The following is a 16,736-nucleotide window of genomic DNA, read 5'->3' on the forward strand; positions in this document are numbered from 1 at the left end:
AAGGGAGAGGCTGATCAGATAATGAAGGCCGTGCGGGAGCACCCCAAACACTGACAGAAACATAATTTCCTGTGGAGACCAGTTCCCAGAATGTTGCACCAACACGATCCCATATTTCTACATCTAAGGTTCCTTTTTCAGGAAACCAAGGACAGTATTCTTCCACTTCCCTGACTAGAGTGACCATATTTTCCATAGACACTCGTACACCGCCCTGTTTCAATAAGAGTTTAATATAGCAGAGATAAACATGATGTTTAGACTCCACGTGACCCACAGTTAACCCAGACCATATACAGACTACTCACCAGTCGTCAGGGAGTTGATCATGCATATCTGTGGACCAAACTGATGACGTTTCTCTGCACCTACCAAAGGGACTCGGGTTCCCACATGCACTTGGGAAAAAAGACCACGTGGGCGCCAGATATCGGGAAATTCAGCCCCCAATATTTCACGTGGGTCCTTTTCTATTTTCTCTAAGTGTTGGCTGGTCTGAGAAATAAAGGGAAAGGGTACAAAAGAGAGAAATTTAAAGTTGGGTGTCGGGGGAGACATCACATGTCAACAGGTTCTGTGATGGCCCCCCCAAGCCGCAAAACCAGCAAGTTTTTTGTTGTTGTTTTTTTTTTAATTTTGTTTTTGAGACAGGGTTTTCTGTCACCCAGGCTAGAGAGCAGTGGTGTGATCACGTCTTATTGCAACCTCGACCTCTTACACTCAGGCAATCCTCCTATTTCAGCCTCCAAAGTAGCTGGGGCTACAGGCAGGTGCCACAGCACCCAGCTAATTCTTTATGTTTTGTAGAAACAGAGTCTGTGTTGCCCAGCTGGTCTCGAACTCCTGGGCTCAAGTGATCCTCCTGCCCTGGCCTCCCAAAGTGCTGGGATAACAGGTGTGAGCCATTGTGCCTGGTCACACAGATATACTTTTATCTTTAAAAATGTTTTTACATATTAGGTGGTTTTCAGTAAAATTTGATAAGAAATATACCATTATAAGACAATAGTGGCAGAGACTCACTTCTTCACTGATCTTTAAACCCAAACTCTTCTCTGACCTTTGGTACCTCATTCCAATTAGGAAAAAGGGATATGAAAGCATTCATGAGTTGTGTTTCCACAAGCTATTAATAATATATAAAAAAAAAAATACAGAGTTTTAGATATTACTTATTTTAAACTAAAGCAAATGACTAGTTAAGTGAAATTTGCAGTTTTCATTTTGCATTGTCTATTTAAAAGGTCTAGGTATTGGAGCTGAAATGCTGAAGAGGCTAAGTCAGGTATGTATTACAGTTAGTACTGACATTCTATTCACTAACTTTTTCTTCAATAAATATTCACAGGGCATAAATTAAATCATTAATCTCTCCATTTGAACATAACCCCAACATATCCTTCAAATTTCTACCCAAATTAAACTGGATTTTCAAATCAGATGATCATATAGAGCATATGAGTTACAGTCAATTAAAATTGATTTATATATAATCCACAACCACACTATACACCCTTTTTGCTATCAAGTGAAAGTAAAGAGGAGGGAGACTAGAAAGCATTTTTATTCAAAAAAACAGGCCCACAGTATAATATTACAAGACTATAAAAGCAAGATCTTCTTGTATTTTGGAAACATGAGAACATGTGTTCTTATAGGTACATCTTTTCTATATAAAGGCTTTGCAAATCAGTTTTGAGCTTTTAAAGAGGGCTCTGAAGCTCAGAACAGTGAATTTTTTTTCTCTTTACAGCTACAGAAAAGTTCAAAAGATAACTACTATATTTGGAAGTATTATTCACACATAGTGTCTTGCATAGAGTAGACCTTCAATAAAATATATATGTTAATGAAGATTATATTTTCAAATGAAAGTAATATTTGCTGGTTTGTTTTTAAACAGATAGCCATCAGAACTCAATGTAACCGCATGCACTTTCTTGTCGTCATTTGGAACCAGGCTTCTGTCGACTACTACACTAGTCGAGGGGCTTTAGACCTTTCCTCTGAGGAGGGCTGGCATCTCTTCAGGTTTAACAGAGGAGAACTCCTGGACATGGCATGGGAATAATGAAAGAGGCCTTGAAACAACTCATCCCAACATAGCCTCCAACATTTGACTGTCACCTGAGTCTACCAGCAGTTTGACTTTGTTGTACAATACAGCAAGTGATCATCACATTCTTGTTTGAGCAGATCTTTTATTTTGAAACAGATTTTGTAGCTCTAGTCAACTTTCCATTATCCAAACCAGTATTTTTTTTTTTTTTTTTTTTGAGACGGAGTTACGCTCTGTCACCCAGGCTGGAGTGCAGTGGCGTGATCTCTGCTCACTGAAACCTCCGCCTCCTGGGTTCACGCCATTCTTCTGCCTCAGCCTCCCGAGTAGCTGGGGTACAGGCACTCGCCACCATGCCCGGCTAAATTTTTTTGTATTTTTAGTAGAGATGGGGTTTTACCATGTTAGCCAGGATGGCCTCGATCTGCTGACTTTGTGATCCACCTGCCTCGGCCTCCCAAAGTGCTGGGATTACAGGTGTGAACCACTGCACTTGGCCTATCCAAACCAATATTCTAATGGCTAGTAGCAGTGGTGATAATCCAAAAGAGCAGATAACTGAAAAGTCACTTATACTTAGCTTTGCGCTATTTTTTACCTACCATATTTCATCAGATTTAAGATGCTTCTTCTTTCACAATCTGACGTTATCTGATGTTGGAATAAATGTAATGATCAACTAGCAGTATTTGTTTGTTTATTTGTTTTTAGAGGCAGGATCTTGCTATTTGCTCAGGCTGGTCTCAAACTTTTGGCCTCAAGCAATCCTCCCACTTCAGCCTCCCAGACATAAGCAACTCTGCTCAGCATTTTTTTTTTTTAATTAAAGGTATATGATATGCCTTAGATTTGATGAAATATTGGTGTTTGAATATATTCAGATCTGAGGTTTTAAAAAATTCATTTCAGGCTGGGCACAGTGGCTCACGTCTGTAATCCCAGCACTTTGGGAGGCCGAGGCGGGCAGACCACGAGGTCAGGAGATCAAGACCATCCTGGCTGACACGATGAAACCCCATCTCTACTAAAAGTACAAAAAAAAAATTAGCCGGGCGTGGTGGCGGGTGCCTGTAGTACCAGCTACTCGGGAGGCTGAGGCAGGAGAATGGGGTGAACACAGGAGGTGGAGCTTGCAGTGAGCCGAGATCGAGCTGCTGCACTCCAGCCTGGGCAACACAGTGAGACTCCGTCTCAAAAAAAAAAAATTCATTTCAAATACTGGAGATAAATTCTGAAGAGCTTACGAAAAACTAGCAAGTAAACTGCTTCCCTACCTTGAGCAGCTTAAGTACCACTGCCTCCTTGACATCATCCCAGTACTACATTCTGCCTCTGAACATCCATAGCTCTTTGGTTGTGCTTATCTTAGGGAAGATACCACATACAACACTGTATTTCTATGTTTCCCTCTTTCCTAGTAGAGTATAAGTCCTTTGAAATAACTCTAACTTTTGTGTCCTGTGCTGCAACCAGCATAGCAGAACATGTGAGTTCCTACTACCTACCAGGCATTTCATGGGCATAGAAACTACACAAAAATTATTCAGTGATATCCACAAGGAACCTTGTCTGTGAGAAAATGTTAATTACATAAATTGTGTAAATACCGTATCTATAAATATCACCTATCACTTGCTAGTTTTTCATAAGTAAGCTCCTCAGAATTTATCTCCAGTATTTGAAATGATTTTTTTAAAACCTTGGATCAGATCTCAAACACACTCATATTTCATCAAATCTAAGACATATTATATACCTTTATTTTTGATTTACTTATTTTTTGAGATTGAGTTTTGTTCTTGTTGCCCAGGCTGAAGTGCAATGGCATGATCTAGGCTCACTGCAGCCTCCACCTCCTGGGTTCAAGTGATTCTCCTGCCTCAGCCTCCCAAGTAGCTGGAATTACAGGCATGCGCCATCATGCCTAGCTAATTTTGTACTTTTTTTGTGTGTTTTTAGTAGAGACAGGGTTTCACTATGTTGGTTAGGCTGGTCTTGAACTCCTGACCTCAGGTGATTCACCCATCTTGCCCTCCCCAAGTGCTGGGATTATAGGTGTGAGCCACCATACCCGGCCATATCATATACCTTCAATTTTTAAAAAAAGGCTGAGCACAGTCGCTTATGTCTGGTTGGCTGAGGTGGGAGGATCGCTTGAGGCCAGGAGTTTGAGACCAGCCTGGGCAACATAGCAAGATCCTATCTCTAGAAGAGAGAACATCTAAATTCTATCTTAGAGGACTAAGAAAGGGGACACGACACCAGAATTGGACTTGTAGGATGGGTAAAAGTTAGAATGTGGAGCAGGATAAGATGGAAGAACAGTCTAAGTGGACACACTAGCACAGGCAGAGAAAGAGGCAATAATGAGCAAAGCATGTTCAAGAAACAAATGGTATATCATAAAGACAGTATAATACACATTAGCAGTAGGGTGGGTAAGGAGAGGGAAGATAGGATTAGAAGGTAAGCTGGAATCAGATATGAAGGGCCTTGTATATCAAACTAAGGAGCTTTGATTCTGCAAGCAATGATGAGCCACTAAAGATTTCAGAAAGAGAACTATTCATTATAGTTGTCAGAAAGACAACTATGTCATAATAGACAAATAGGTTAGAAGAATAGGGTAGCAGACACTGTATGTTAGCTTAAACTCAAGACCTGTTCCCAACCCCTTACCCTTTGCCTTCCTCACCACGGGAAAATAAACACGATTTCCCTATTCCCTATCTTCCTTAGGCTAAGTGTGTGGCTATATGACAAGTACTGGTTGAGATATACACAGAGGTCTTCTGAGGAGATTCTAAGAAAGCATTTACTTTTCTGATAAAAGGGAGTCAGAAGCATCTTGTGTACATTTTTATCTGCTATTTCCTACTTTGAATGTGTATCTGCTCTCTGGAGGTACAGCAGACATCTTGTGACCATGAGGTGACAAACCAGCATGCTGTAGAGGAGAGTGGAAAGAGAAAAAGTCTACATCCTTAATAGCACCGATGAGCCACTGTCCCAACCCTATACTGCCTAATTCTAGGCTATAAATAGGGCTTTTTTTTTTTTTTTTTTGCTTAAGCTAATATTAAGTACTTATTTAACTAGTTTACTGTCACCTGTAAACAGAACATATTCTGAAATGAGAGAGAGCAAGATTGACAGTGAGCAAATTAGCCTGAAGGCTACTACAGTAACCCAGAAAAGTGATGATGATGACTTGAGGGAGAGTAATTATAGGATTAGAGAAGGTAGAATAGATTTGAAGGAGTGGGAGGTAGAGACAATTTTTTTTTTTTTTTTTTTTGAGACAAGGTCTCGCTCTGTCGCCCGGGCTGGAGTGCAGTGGCCGGATCCTGGCTCACTGCAAGCTCCGTCTCCCGGGTTCACGCCATTCTCCTGCCTCAGCCTCCCGGGTAGCTGGGACTACAGGCGCCCGCCACCTCGCCCGGCTAGTTTTTTGTATTTTTTAGTAGAGACGGGGTTTCACCGTGTTAGCCAGGATGGTCTTGATCTCCTGACCTCGTGATCCGCCCGTCTCGGCCTCCCAAAGTGCTGGGATTACAGGCTTGAGCCACTGCGCCCGGCCGACAATTTTGTTTTAGGCATATTGACATTGGCATATCTATGGGATGTTAGGTAAATATAACTAAGTAGAAATAAAGGTCTACAGCACTAGAGAGCTATGGGGGTTGAAGATACAAATAATAAAACAAATGGTGGCTGAAGCCAGTGAGGTCTGTTAAATGAAAATGAGAGCGCATATAGAATGAGAAAATAATAGGACTAGGGATGAAACTTGAGCAGCCTCAGCATTTAAGGGATTCAGAGCAAGAGAAAAAAAATGAAGAATAACAAAAGCAGGAAAAATAGAAAGCAAAGGGATAAGTGAGTTTCATGGAGAGAGTGGTGAAGAATCAATAATGACATAAAAATTCAAGTAGGGGCTGGGTGCGGTGGCTCACGTCTATAATCTCAACACTGTGGGAGGCTGAGTCAGGCACAGGCTTGAGCTCAGGAGTTCGAGACCAGCCTGGACAACATGGTGAAGTCCTGTCTCTAACAAAAATACAAAAAATTAGGCATGGTGGCGGGTGCCTTAGTCCCAGCTACTTGGGAAGGTAAGATGGGAGGACTGCTTGATCCTGGGAGGTGGAGGTTGCAGTGAGCTGTGCTTGTGCCACTGCACTCCAACTTGAGCAACAGAGCAAGACCCCATCTCAAAAAAATTTAAGCAGGTATGGAGGCCAGAATGTCACAAGGCAGAGAGGACTTGAAAGTAGGGGAAAAAGGGATAATATTTACTTTTGTCAAAAAGTAACAATTACTTTTTAAAGAAGTATAACAATTATAGGAAGGAGAGAGAAAAAAATAGTTCAAGGGGAGAGGTCGAGTTAAGGAAAGGTTTTTGTCTTGTTTTGTTTTTGTTGATTTAAGACAGAGAACACCCGCAGCTATGTAGAAGTGGAGGAAAAGAAACTAGTAAAAAGAGAAACCAAAGACTGGAGATTAAACAGGGTGGAATATGGTCTTAGATGGGAAGGAATGAGATCAAGAACACAAAGAGAAGTATGTCTTAGGAAAGGGGGATGCATGGCTGAAAAGAGGTAAGTCTTGAAGGTAGATGGGAAGAAGTTGGGAATGGTCATGTCTAATAATTTACTTCTTTCTCTATGAAACAGGAGGCACAGTCAACTTTGACAGTTATAAGAGGTTTGAGGAGAATAAAAGGTTTGTAATACCTCTTCTAGGGAACACAATAGTAAACCACTCAGGAACCAGTAGAAGGACTGCCAAGCAGTATTAGGAAGCCTGTGTAGCATACGGCCCTCTCAAATAGTTAGAGATGTTTTCAGATATTAAGAGGAATTAATATTAACAAAACCAAGAGACAAAGCCAAGCTTAAGCCCCATAAAACATGGATATTTTATTCCAGCTCTAGGAAACGGAAAAAAAAAAAAACAGAGGGAAACACATCTTTCCACACACCATTCTAATTTAACTGACATTAGTCTGGGAAAGCTAGAGCAGAACTATATGTTATATGTATAAATATGTATGTCTTTATACATACATATATGTATGTATATGTATGAGATTTTAATCTCACTGGAGTTCATGTCTTCATTTTTTTTTTTTAATGCCCTTAAAGGTCACCAAATGCAAGCTAATACTTCTACCTAAGTCTCCTCATCAATCATTTAATATTGTTTGCATTGCATTCAGTTTGTCTGTTAACCACTTATGTAATTTATCAAATTGCACATTTGGATATGTAAGGGAAAAACTTGGTTTAAGTAATACTCTATGTATCAGTTACCCATTAGGTGATTTTTTTCATCATTATTTGCAACGTCACACATCTTGTAGTTTTCTATGTAGTCTCTGTATGCAGTCTACTTCAGCTTCTAGTGCTGTACATATCTATATCTTCTGGGTGGGACTGCCCGTGATCCATGAGCTTGGGGTCAGGCATAAACTGTGTTGCACCTGATAAAGTATTAAAATGAAAAAAAAAAAATTAGTCACTTAACAAATTTATTTTTGATACTGGGAAGACAGCAGTGAACAAACCAGATAAAAATCTCTGGTGACATAGACCTAACATTTGAGTTAGGTGAGACAAACTAATTAAATATATATCAGATGGTGGTTAAGTGCTATGTGAAAAAATGAAACAAGGAGGGATATATGGAGTGCTTAGGTGATTTGTAATTTTAAATAGAGCAGCCAGGGAAAGCCTTCCAAAAAGGTGATATATGAGCTGAGAACTGAAGGAGGTGAGGGTGTGCACCCTACAAAGACCAGCAGGCAATGCCTTCCAGGATGAGCAGACAGCAAGTGTAATGGACCTGAGGTATATCTGAGGAACCAATATGGCTGGAACAGAGTAGACAAATGTGGTGTATGTAGGGGTGGCGGCAAGGCAGTGAGAGAGAGAATGATAGGAGATGTCATCAAAAAGACAATGGAAAGCTAGGTCACATAGGGCCATGGTAAAGATTTTGGCTTTAAGTGAGATGAGAAGCTACTGGACAATTTTGAGTAGAGGAGTGAATGATGCTATGTTTTTAAAAAGATCACTCTTGGCTACGGGGAAAAGAAACTACAGGGAAACAAAGGATAGCAGCAGGGAGACCAGTTAGAAAGCAATTACAGTACTCCAAAAGACATGCTGAGGGCTTTAGTTAACAATGGTAGCAGTAGAAGTGGTGAAAAGGTACCAGATTCTGGATAATGTTGAAGGTAGAATGGACAAGATTTCCTAAATGGATTGACAATGTCTTATGAGCGAGACTCTTCAACTTGAGAAACTGGAAGAATGGAGGTGACATTTACTGAGATAGAGGAAAATGTGGGAGAAACAGGTTTAGGGGAAAACAAATGAATCGTTAAGTGTTGGATGTGTTAAATTTGAATTGCTTACTTAACATCTGAGCACAAATGAGTCTTTGGGTTAAGATTAGGAGATGTTAAAAAGGTTAGGAGAATGTAGGAAAGAAGACTAAGGTGGAAAGCCAGTGAATGAGGTAAGAGAACCAAGAGCAAGAGATAATCCCACAGCCAAGTGAAGATATTGTTTGAAGGAGGAAGGAATTTAACCTGTGTCAAAGGTTACTGATGGATTGCATAAGACGGAGATTGAGAATCAACTCCTGGATTTGGCAAAGTGTGGATCACTGGTGAACTTGACAAGCTTCCTGTGTCCCCGGCAAGCAGCTAAGTTATTTTCATGCATTATCTCATAATCCCACCATGAAGTAGATACTATTTTTACATTGTCCTTATTTTACAGATAAGAAAATCTTAATTTGGAGAGGTTAAGTAACTTGACCAAAGTCATTTGGCTGATAAGTGTTGGAGCCAGGAATGAATCCACATTTGTCTGACCCCAACATAACAACCCAGGCTCTTCTTTAAAATGATGTTTATAGCAGTAAAAATCTCATACAATTAGTTTTAGTACTAAACAAGGTAATGCACACAAACTGCTGCATATAATACCTTGTGCATGGTAAGTAGGCAAGAGACAACGATTTTATATTTATTTTGTGACATAATACTACAAACATCTTTTCAGAAATTTGTTTTTATTTTAAATACGTTCAAAATAGGATTCATTTTAAAATTAATTTTATTACATTTGGGAACCATACCTTTTCTGCATAAAAGAATTTAGTTTCCAGTTTTATAACGAAAACAAAGGAGAGAAATTGGGATACAATGATTTATCTTACACCTATCTTTTCTAAAATGTATTTTACAGTGTGACACACCTATGTGTAACTTCATCACCAAATATATTAACAAAACAACCAGATTCATAAGTAATTAGTATTCATGATGGTACAGGTAATGCAGCTCTCCACAGAATAAATTCTTAACCTCTTGTCTCTTTGGGGGTATGTTATAGAACTTATGTAATCTTATTAACTTGGATGAGGAAAATTTGTCATTATTTTCACTTACTTCTGACTTAAATGGACATTTTCTTCAATAATAAATACAGGCAACAAAACACAATAGTATCAGCAGTGCCTTAGATTTCTTTGTCACCAACAGAAATCACAGGTATCTTATTACATTATAGTTGCAGATTATCTCAAAATATTCACACTCACCGCTACTTAAAAATTAAAAGTCATTAGACCGATTGTTAGATGCTGTTGTTAATACACTTAAGGAAGTTCATACATTACTACGTGTTTTACTTTCTGCATTTGAAAACATTCTGAGAAGAGTTTGTAGCAAAAAAAACAGGAATCCACTGGTGGTTCTGCTGTATCTCTACTGCCATCTGGTGGGTACCATTGCTCAGTACAAGTGAAAAGAATGGTGCAACAAGTTTTTTTATCAAGCAGAAAACACTAGGCATGTGACAAATAATTATTTTATGTAAATCTCAATGTGTCAAATTTGCTTAACAGTGTTCATCAACTAAGTTATTTAGCACTTCTAAATACTTCCTTAATTTATATTCTTGTTCAAAGTTTGGTGAAAGATCCAGCTTACCCCAATTTCCTGAATTAGAAAGATTTTTTTGCCTTTAGATCACCCCTCAAAATTTCTTAAAAGGCTTCAAGATTTTAATTTATTCACAACTTAAAACAGAGATTCTTAGCGAGAGTAGTATGTAAAAGAATCCTCTGTAAAGCTCTTCCTAAAATCCACCTGCTTAGAGGCCTCACCTCTGGAGATTCAGATTTATAATTCTTCATAGAGTCTAGACCTATGAATTTTGAAAAAAAGCACAAAACCCTCAAGTAATTGTGATATGGATCCCTCTGGTTTAGAACCACTTAGCCTGTCATTTGATTTCTATCTTTTTTTTTTTTTTTTTTTTTTTTTTTTTTTGAGACGGAGTCTGGCTCTATCGCCCAGGCTGGAGTGCCATGGCCGGATCTCAGCTCACTGCAAGCTCCGCCTCCCGGGTTTACGCCATTCTCCTGCCTCCGCCTCCCAAGTAGCTGGGACTACAGGCACCCGCCTCGTCGCCCGGCTAGTTTTTTTTTTGTATTCTTTAGTAGAGACGGGGTTTCACCGTATTAGCCAGGGTGGTCTCGATCTCCTGACCTTGTGATCCGCCCGTCTCGGCCTCCCAAAGTGCTGGGATTACAGGCTTGAGCCACCGCGCCCGGCCGATTTCTATCTTTTTAAAAAGCTTCACCTCAAAGACTGGGCGTAGTAGCTCAAGCATGTAATCCCAGCACTTTGGCAGGCCGAGGCGGGCAGATCACAGGGTCAGGAGATCAAGACCATCCTGGCTAACATGGTGAAACCTCGTCTCTACTAAAAATACAAAAAATTAGCCGGGCACGGTGGCAGGTGCCTGTAGTCTCAGTTACTTGGGAGGCTGAGACAGGAGAATTGCTTGAACCCCGGAGGTGGAGGTTACAGTGAGCCGAGATCACACCACTACACACCAGCCTGGGCGACAGAGTGAGACTCCATCTCAAAACACACACACACACACACAAACACATTTCATCTCATACTCTTATAAGCAACTAAGAATTGTATCTTTCTATTTCTTCATTTCTTGAGTGGATTAAGGGCTCTCTTACCCTCCCAAAGAATAAGCTGTCATAAAACTCTTCTTGAATCTGAATGCCCTAATCATCATAATGCATTCCCTCGCAATTTTATGTTTGCTCACTAATAAGAACCATTTCTGCTTAAAGCTTTTTAGAAGATTTTTCAAAAAGTTGGTGTTATAACAAATAGGAAAGAAATATGTTTAAAGTTATAAGACATCATTGAATTATAGTCTCAAATAGCCGTTATGTGCTATTTGATAATATTACATAACTGATCATTTAGTTCACATGTAATCTCATTGATATTTTAAGCAAGTTAGGTACAAAAAAGGGGACAGATAACTAATAAATTGCAGAGTGAAGCTAGGATTGTTAAAAATTCTCTTTTGGTTTCTTGTGTATAAAATCAGGATAACATTCAGCATGCAGCTTCTTAGTAACTCAAATACTTAAAGACACTAGTCACTATAAAGTACTTTCCGAAACTTTTCCATTCCTTTTTTCTCTGTGTGCTTCAGTTTGGCTATTTTTTATTGACTTGTCTTTGAATTCATTAATTCTGTGCTTTCTGGTATCTGTTAAATCCATCCAATGAGTTCTTAATTTTGGGTACTGTATTTTTCACTTCTACAATGTCCACTAGAATTTTTTTAACAGATTCCAAGTCCCTGTGACATTCTCCATCTTTTCATCCATTTTTTCCATCATTTTTTTCTATTTCATGTATTAATGATAGTTATTTTAAAGTCCTTTTCAGTTAACTTCAATATTTAGGTCATCTGTGGGCCTGCTGTTATTGTTACATTTATTTATTTTTTCTTTTGACTGTCAGTCACATCTTCTTGCCTTTTTGCATAAGTAGTATTTTGTTGTTTGTATAGTGGACATTTTGTATAAAAGCAAGGTAGAAGCTCCAGAAGATAAAGGGCACCAGACAGGGGTGCCCTTTATCTCTTTAGAAAGGGTGAAACACTTACTATCTCAATCTAGTCAGGCATTGAGCTGGGTCTGGGCTATGTTCTAATTTTAGTAAGAGTCAGTTAACCTCTGGTTCCTCCCAGTTCAGGTATGGCACTCCCAAGCTTCTGACTGACAGTCTGACTAGTTTCTGTCTCCACAGCACCAAAAAACTGTAGGAAATCCGGTTTTGCCCTTAAGAGGTTTTGAGTTTGGCTATTTAGTCTCTGAATCCACAAAAAATCTGGCAACTACCATGAGGGAGACATGACTCATGCATATGTGGCACATCCCCTCTCTCTAGAAGAGGATTTGGCAAACTTTTCTGCAAAAGGTTAGTAGTAAATATTTTTGACTTTGTGAACCATATGGTCTCTGTCACAAGTGCTCAACTCTGCCACTGTAGTGTAAGAGCAGCCATAGACAATACATACATCAATGTGTGTGGGTATGTTCAATTAAAACGTTATTTCTGGACACTGAGATCCAAATTTCATGTAATTTTCACTTGCTATGAAATATTATTCTTTTGATTTTTTTCAACCATCATGGTTAGCTTGTAGAATATACAAAAATAGTGAGTCAGGACACCTCATACAGGCGGATGCCCCTCTGGGACACAGCTTCAAGAGGAAGAATCAGGCAGCAATATTTGCTGTTCTGCAGTCTCCGCTGGTGATACCCAGGCAAACAGGGTCTAGAGTGGACCTCTAGCAAATTCCAACAGACCTGCAGCTGAGGGTCCTGACTGTTAAAAGGAAAACTAACAAACAGAAAGGAAGACCATCAACATCAACAAAAAGAAAATCCATACAAAAACTCCATCTGTAGGTCACCAGCATCAAAGACCAAACGTGGATAAAACCACAAAGATGGGGAGAAACCAGAGCAGAAAAACTGAAAATTCTAAAAACCGGAGCACCTCTTCTCCTCCAAATAATTGCAGCTCCTCCCCATCAATGGAACAAAGCTGGACGGAGAATGACTTTGATGAGCTGACAGAAGTAGGCTTCAGAAAGTCGGTAATAACAAACTTCTCCGAGCTAAAGGAAGATGTCCGAACCCATCGCAAGGAAGCTAAAAACCTTGAAAAAAGATTAGATGAATGGCTAACTAGAATAAACAGTGTAGAGAAGACCTTAAATGACCTGATGGAGCTGAAAACCATGGCACGAGAACTACATGACGCATGCACAAGCTTCAATAGCCGATTCGATCAAGTGGAGGAAAGGGTAACAGTGATTGAATTAATGACAAATTAACCAAACAAAGCAAGAAGAGAAGTTTAGAAACAAAAGAGGAAAAAGAAACGAACAAAGCCTCCAAGAAATATGGCACTATGTGAAAAGGCCAAATCTGTTTGATTGGTGTACCTGAAAATGATGGGGAGAATGGAACCAACTTGGAAAACACTCTTCAGCATATTATCCAGGAGAACGTCCCCAACCTAGCAAGGCAGGCCAAAATTCAAATTCAGGAAATACAGAGAACACTACAAAGATACTCCTTGAGAAGAGCAAACACAAGACACACAATTGTCAGATTCAGCAAGGTTGAAATGAAGGGAAAAATGTAAAGGGCAGCCAGACAGAAAGATTGGGCTACCCACAAAGGGAAGCCCATCAGACTAACGGCAGATCTCTCAGCAGAAACTCTACAAGCCAGAATAGAGTGGGGGCCAACATTCAATATTCTTAAAGAAAAGAATTTTCAACCCAAAATTTCATATCCACCCAAACTAAGCTTTATAAGTGAAGGAGAAATAAAATTCTTTACAGAAAACCAAATGCTGAGAGATTTTGGCACGACCAGGCCTATTTTACAAGAGCTCCTGAAGGAAGCATTAAACATGGAAAGGAACAACCAATACCAGCCACTGCAAAAACACACCAAACTGTAAAGACCACCGATGCCAGCAAGAAACTCCAACAACTAACGGGCAAAATAACCAGCTAACATCATAATGACAGGATCAAATTCACACATAACAATATTAACCTTAAATGTAAATGGGCTGAATATTCCAATCAAAAGACACAGACTGGTAAATTGAATAGTCAAGACCCATTAGTGTGCTGTATTCAGGAGACCCATCTCACATGCAGACACACATAGGCTCAAAATAAAGGGATGGAGGAAGATCTAGCAAGCAAATGGAAAGCAAAAATAAAGCAGGGGTTGCAATCCTAGTCTCTGATAAAACAGGCCTTAAACCAACAAAGATCAAAAGAGACAAAGAAGGCCATTATATAATGGTAAAGGAAAAATTCAAGAAGAAGAGCTAACTATCCTAAATATATATGTACCCAATACAGGAGCACCCAGATTCATAAAACAAGTCCTTAGAGACCTACAAAGAGACTTAGAGCCCCACACAATAATAATGGGAGATTTTAACCCCCCACTGTCAATATTAGACAGATCAATGAGACAGAAGGTTAACAAGGATACCCAGGACTTGAACTCAACTCTGCATCAAGCAGACCTAAGAGTTATCTACAGAACTCTCCACCTCAAAACAACAGAATATACATTCTTCTCAGCACCACATCGCATTTATTCCAACATTGACCACATAGTTGGAAGAAAAGCACTCCTCAGCAAATGTAAAAGAAGAGAAATCACAACAAATTGTCTCTCAGACCACAGTGCAATCAAATTAGAATTCAGGATTAATAAACACACTCAAAACTGCACAACTACATGGAAACTGAACAACCTGCTCCTGAAGCACTACTGGGTACATAATGAAATGAAGGAAGAAATAAAGATGTTCTTTGAAACCAATGAGAACAAAGACACAATGTACCAGAATCTCTGGGACACATTTAAAACAGTGTGTACAGGGAAATTTATAGCACTAAATGCCCACAAGAGAAAGTAGGAAATATCTAAAATCAACACCCTAACATCACAATTAAAAGAACTAGAGAAGCAAGAGCAAACAAATTCAAAAGCTACCAGATGGCAAGAAATAACTAAGATAAGAGCAGAACTGAAGGAGATAGAGACACAAAAAAACCCTTCAAAAAAAAATCAGTGAATCCAGGAGTTGGTTATTTGAAAAGATCAACAAAACTGATAGACCACTAGCAAAACTAATAAATAAGAAAAGAGAGAAGAATCAAATAGATGCAATAAAAAAAGATAAAGGGGATATCACCACCAAGCCCACAGAAATACAAACTACCATCAAAGAATACTATAAACACCTCTACGTAAATAAACTTGAAAATCTAGAAGAAATGGATGAATTCCTGGACACATACCACCTCCCTAGACTAAACCAGAAAGAAGTTGAATGTCTGAATAGACCAATAACAGGCTCTGAAATTGAGGCAATAATTAATAGCCTACCAACCAAAAACAGTCCAGGACCAGACAGATTCACAGTCGAATTCTACCAGAGGTACAAGGAACAGCTGGTACTATTCCTTCTGAAACTATTCCAATCAATAGAAAAAGAGGGAATCCTCACTAACTCATTTATGAGGCTAGCATTATCCTGATACCAAAGCCTGGCAGAGGAGACACAACAACAAAAGAGAATTTTAGACCAATACCCTGGTGAACATGGATGTGAAAATCCTCAATAAAATACTGGTAAAACAAATCCAGCAGCACATCAAAAAGCTTATCCACCACGATCAAGTAGGCTTCATCCCTGGGATGCAAGGCTGGGTCAACATACACAAATCAATAAACGTAATCCATCACATAAACAGAACCAATGACAAAAACCACATGATTATCTCAATAGATGCAGAAAAGACCTTTGACAAAATTCAACAGCCCTTCATGCTAAAAACTCTCAATAAACTAGGTACTGATGGAACGTATCTCAAAATAATAAGAGCTATTTATGACAAAGCCACAACCAATATCATACTAAATGTGCAAAAACTGGAAGCATTCCCTTGAAAACTGGCACAAGACAGGGATGCCCTCTCTCACCACTCCTATTCAACATAGTGTTGGAAGTTCTGGCCAGGGCAATCAGGCAAGATAAAGAAATAAAGGGTATTCAACTAGGGAAAGAGGAAATCAAATTGTCCCTGTTTGCAGATGACATGATTGCATATTTAGAAAACTCCATTGTCTCAGCCCAAAATCTCCTTAAGCTGATAAGAAACTTCAGCAAAGTCTCAGGATACAAAATTAATGTGCAAAAATCACAAGCATTCCTATACATACATAACAATCAGACAGCCAAAGCATGAGTGAACTCCCATTCACAATTGCTACAAAGAGAATAAAATACCTAGGAATCCAACTTACAAGGGATGTGAACGACCTCTTCAAGGAGAACTACAAACTCCTGCTCAATGAAACAAAAGAGGACACAAACAAATGGAAGAACATTCCATGTTCACGGATAGGAAGAATCAGTATCATGAAAATGGCCATACTGCCCAAGGTAATTTACAGATTCAATGCCATCCCCATCAAGCTACCAATGACTTTCTTCATAGAATTGGAAAAAACTACTTTCAAGTTCATATGGAACCAAAAAAGAGCCTGCATTGCCAAGACAATCCTAGGCCAAACGAACAAAGCTGGGGGCATCATGCTACCTGACTTCAAACTATACTACAAGGCTACAGTAACCAAAACAGCATGGTACTGGTACCAAAACAGAGATATAGACCAATGGAACAGAACAGAGGCCTCAGAAAAAACACCACACATC

General features: G+C 39.3%; 2 protein-coding genes across 2 annotated transcripts in view; one reads left to right on the plus strand and one right to left on the minus strand.

Moving 5' to 3' along the window:
- The window catches only part of SATL1 (spermidine/spermine N1-acetyl transferase like 1), a 32,586-nt gene extending 30,515 nt beyond the window's left edge, over window positions 1-2,071 (plus strand). Inside the window, exons 6-7 of the mRNA XM_033233193.1 lie at window positions 1,245-1,285; window positions 1,904-2,071. Coding sequence (XP_033089084.1) covers window positions 1,245-1,285; window positions 1,904-2,071 — 209 coding nt within the window. The remainder of the gene's footprint in view (window positions 1-1,244; window positions 1,286-1,903) is intronic.
- A 4,887-nt stretch (window positions 2,072-6,958) lies between these two features.
- APOOL (apolipoprotein O like) overlaps window positions 6,959-16,736 on the minus strand; it is an 83,606-nt gene continuing 73,828 nt past the window's right edge. The window contains exon 10 of the mRNA XM_033233454.1: window positions 6,959-7,541. Within this exon, the coding sequence (XP_033089345.1) occupies window positions 7,453-7,541 (89 nt within the window). The 3' untranslated portion in view covers window positions 6,959-7,452. The remainder of the gene's footprint in view (window positions 7,542-16,736) is intronic.

Source organism: Trachypithecus francoisi, unplaced genomic scaffold (genome assembly GCF_009764315.1).
Source record: "Trachypithecus francoisi isolate TF-2019V2 unplaced genomic scaffold, Tfra_2.0 Contig01451, whole genome shotgun sequence".
NCBI lineage: Eukaryota > Metazoa > Chordata > Mammalia > Primates > Cercopithecidae > Trachypithecus > Trachypithecus francoisi.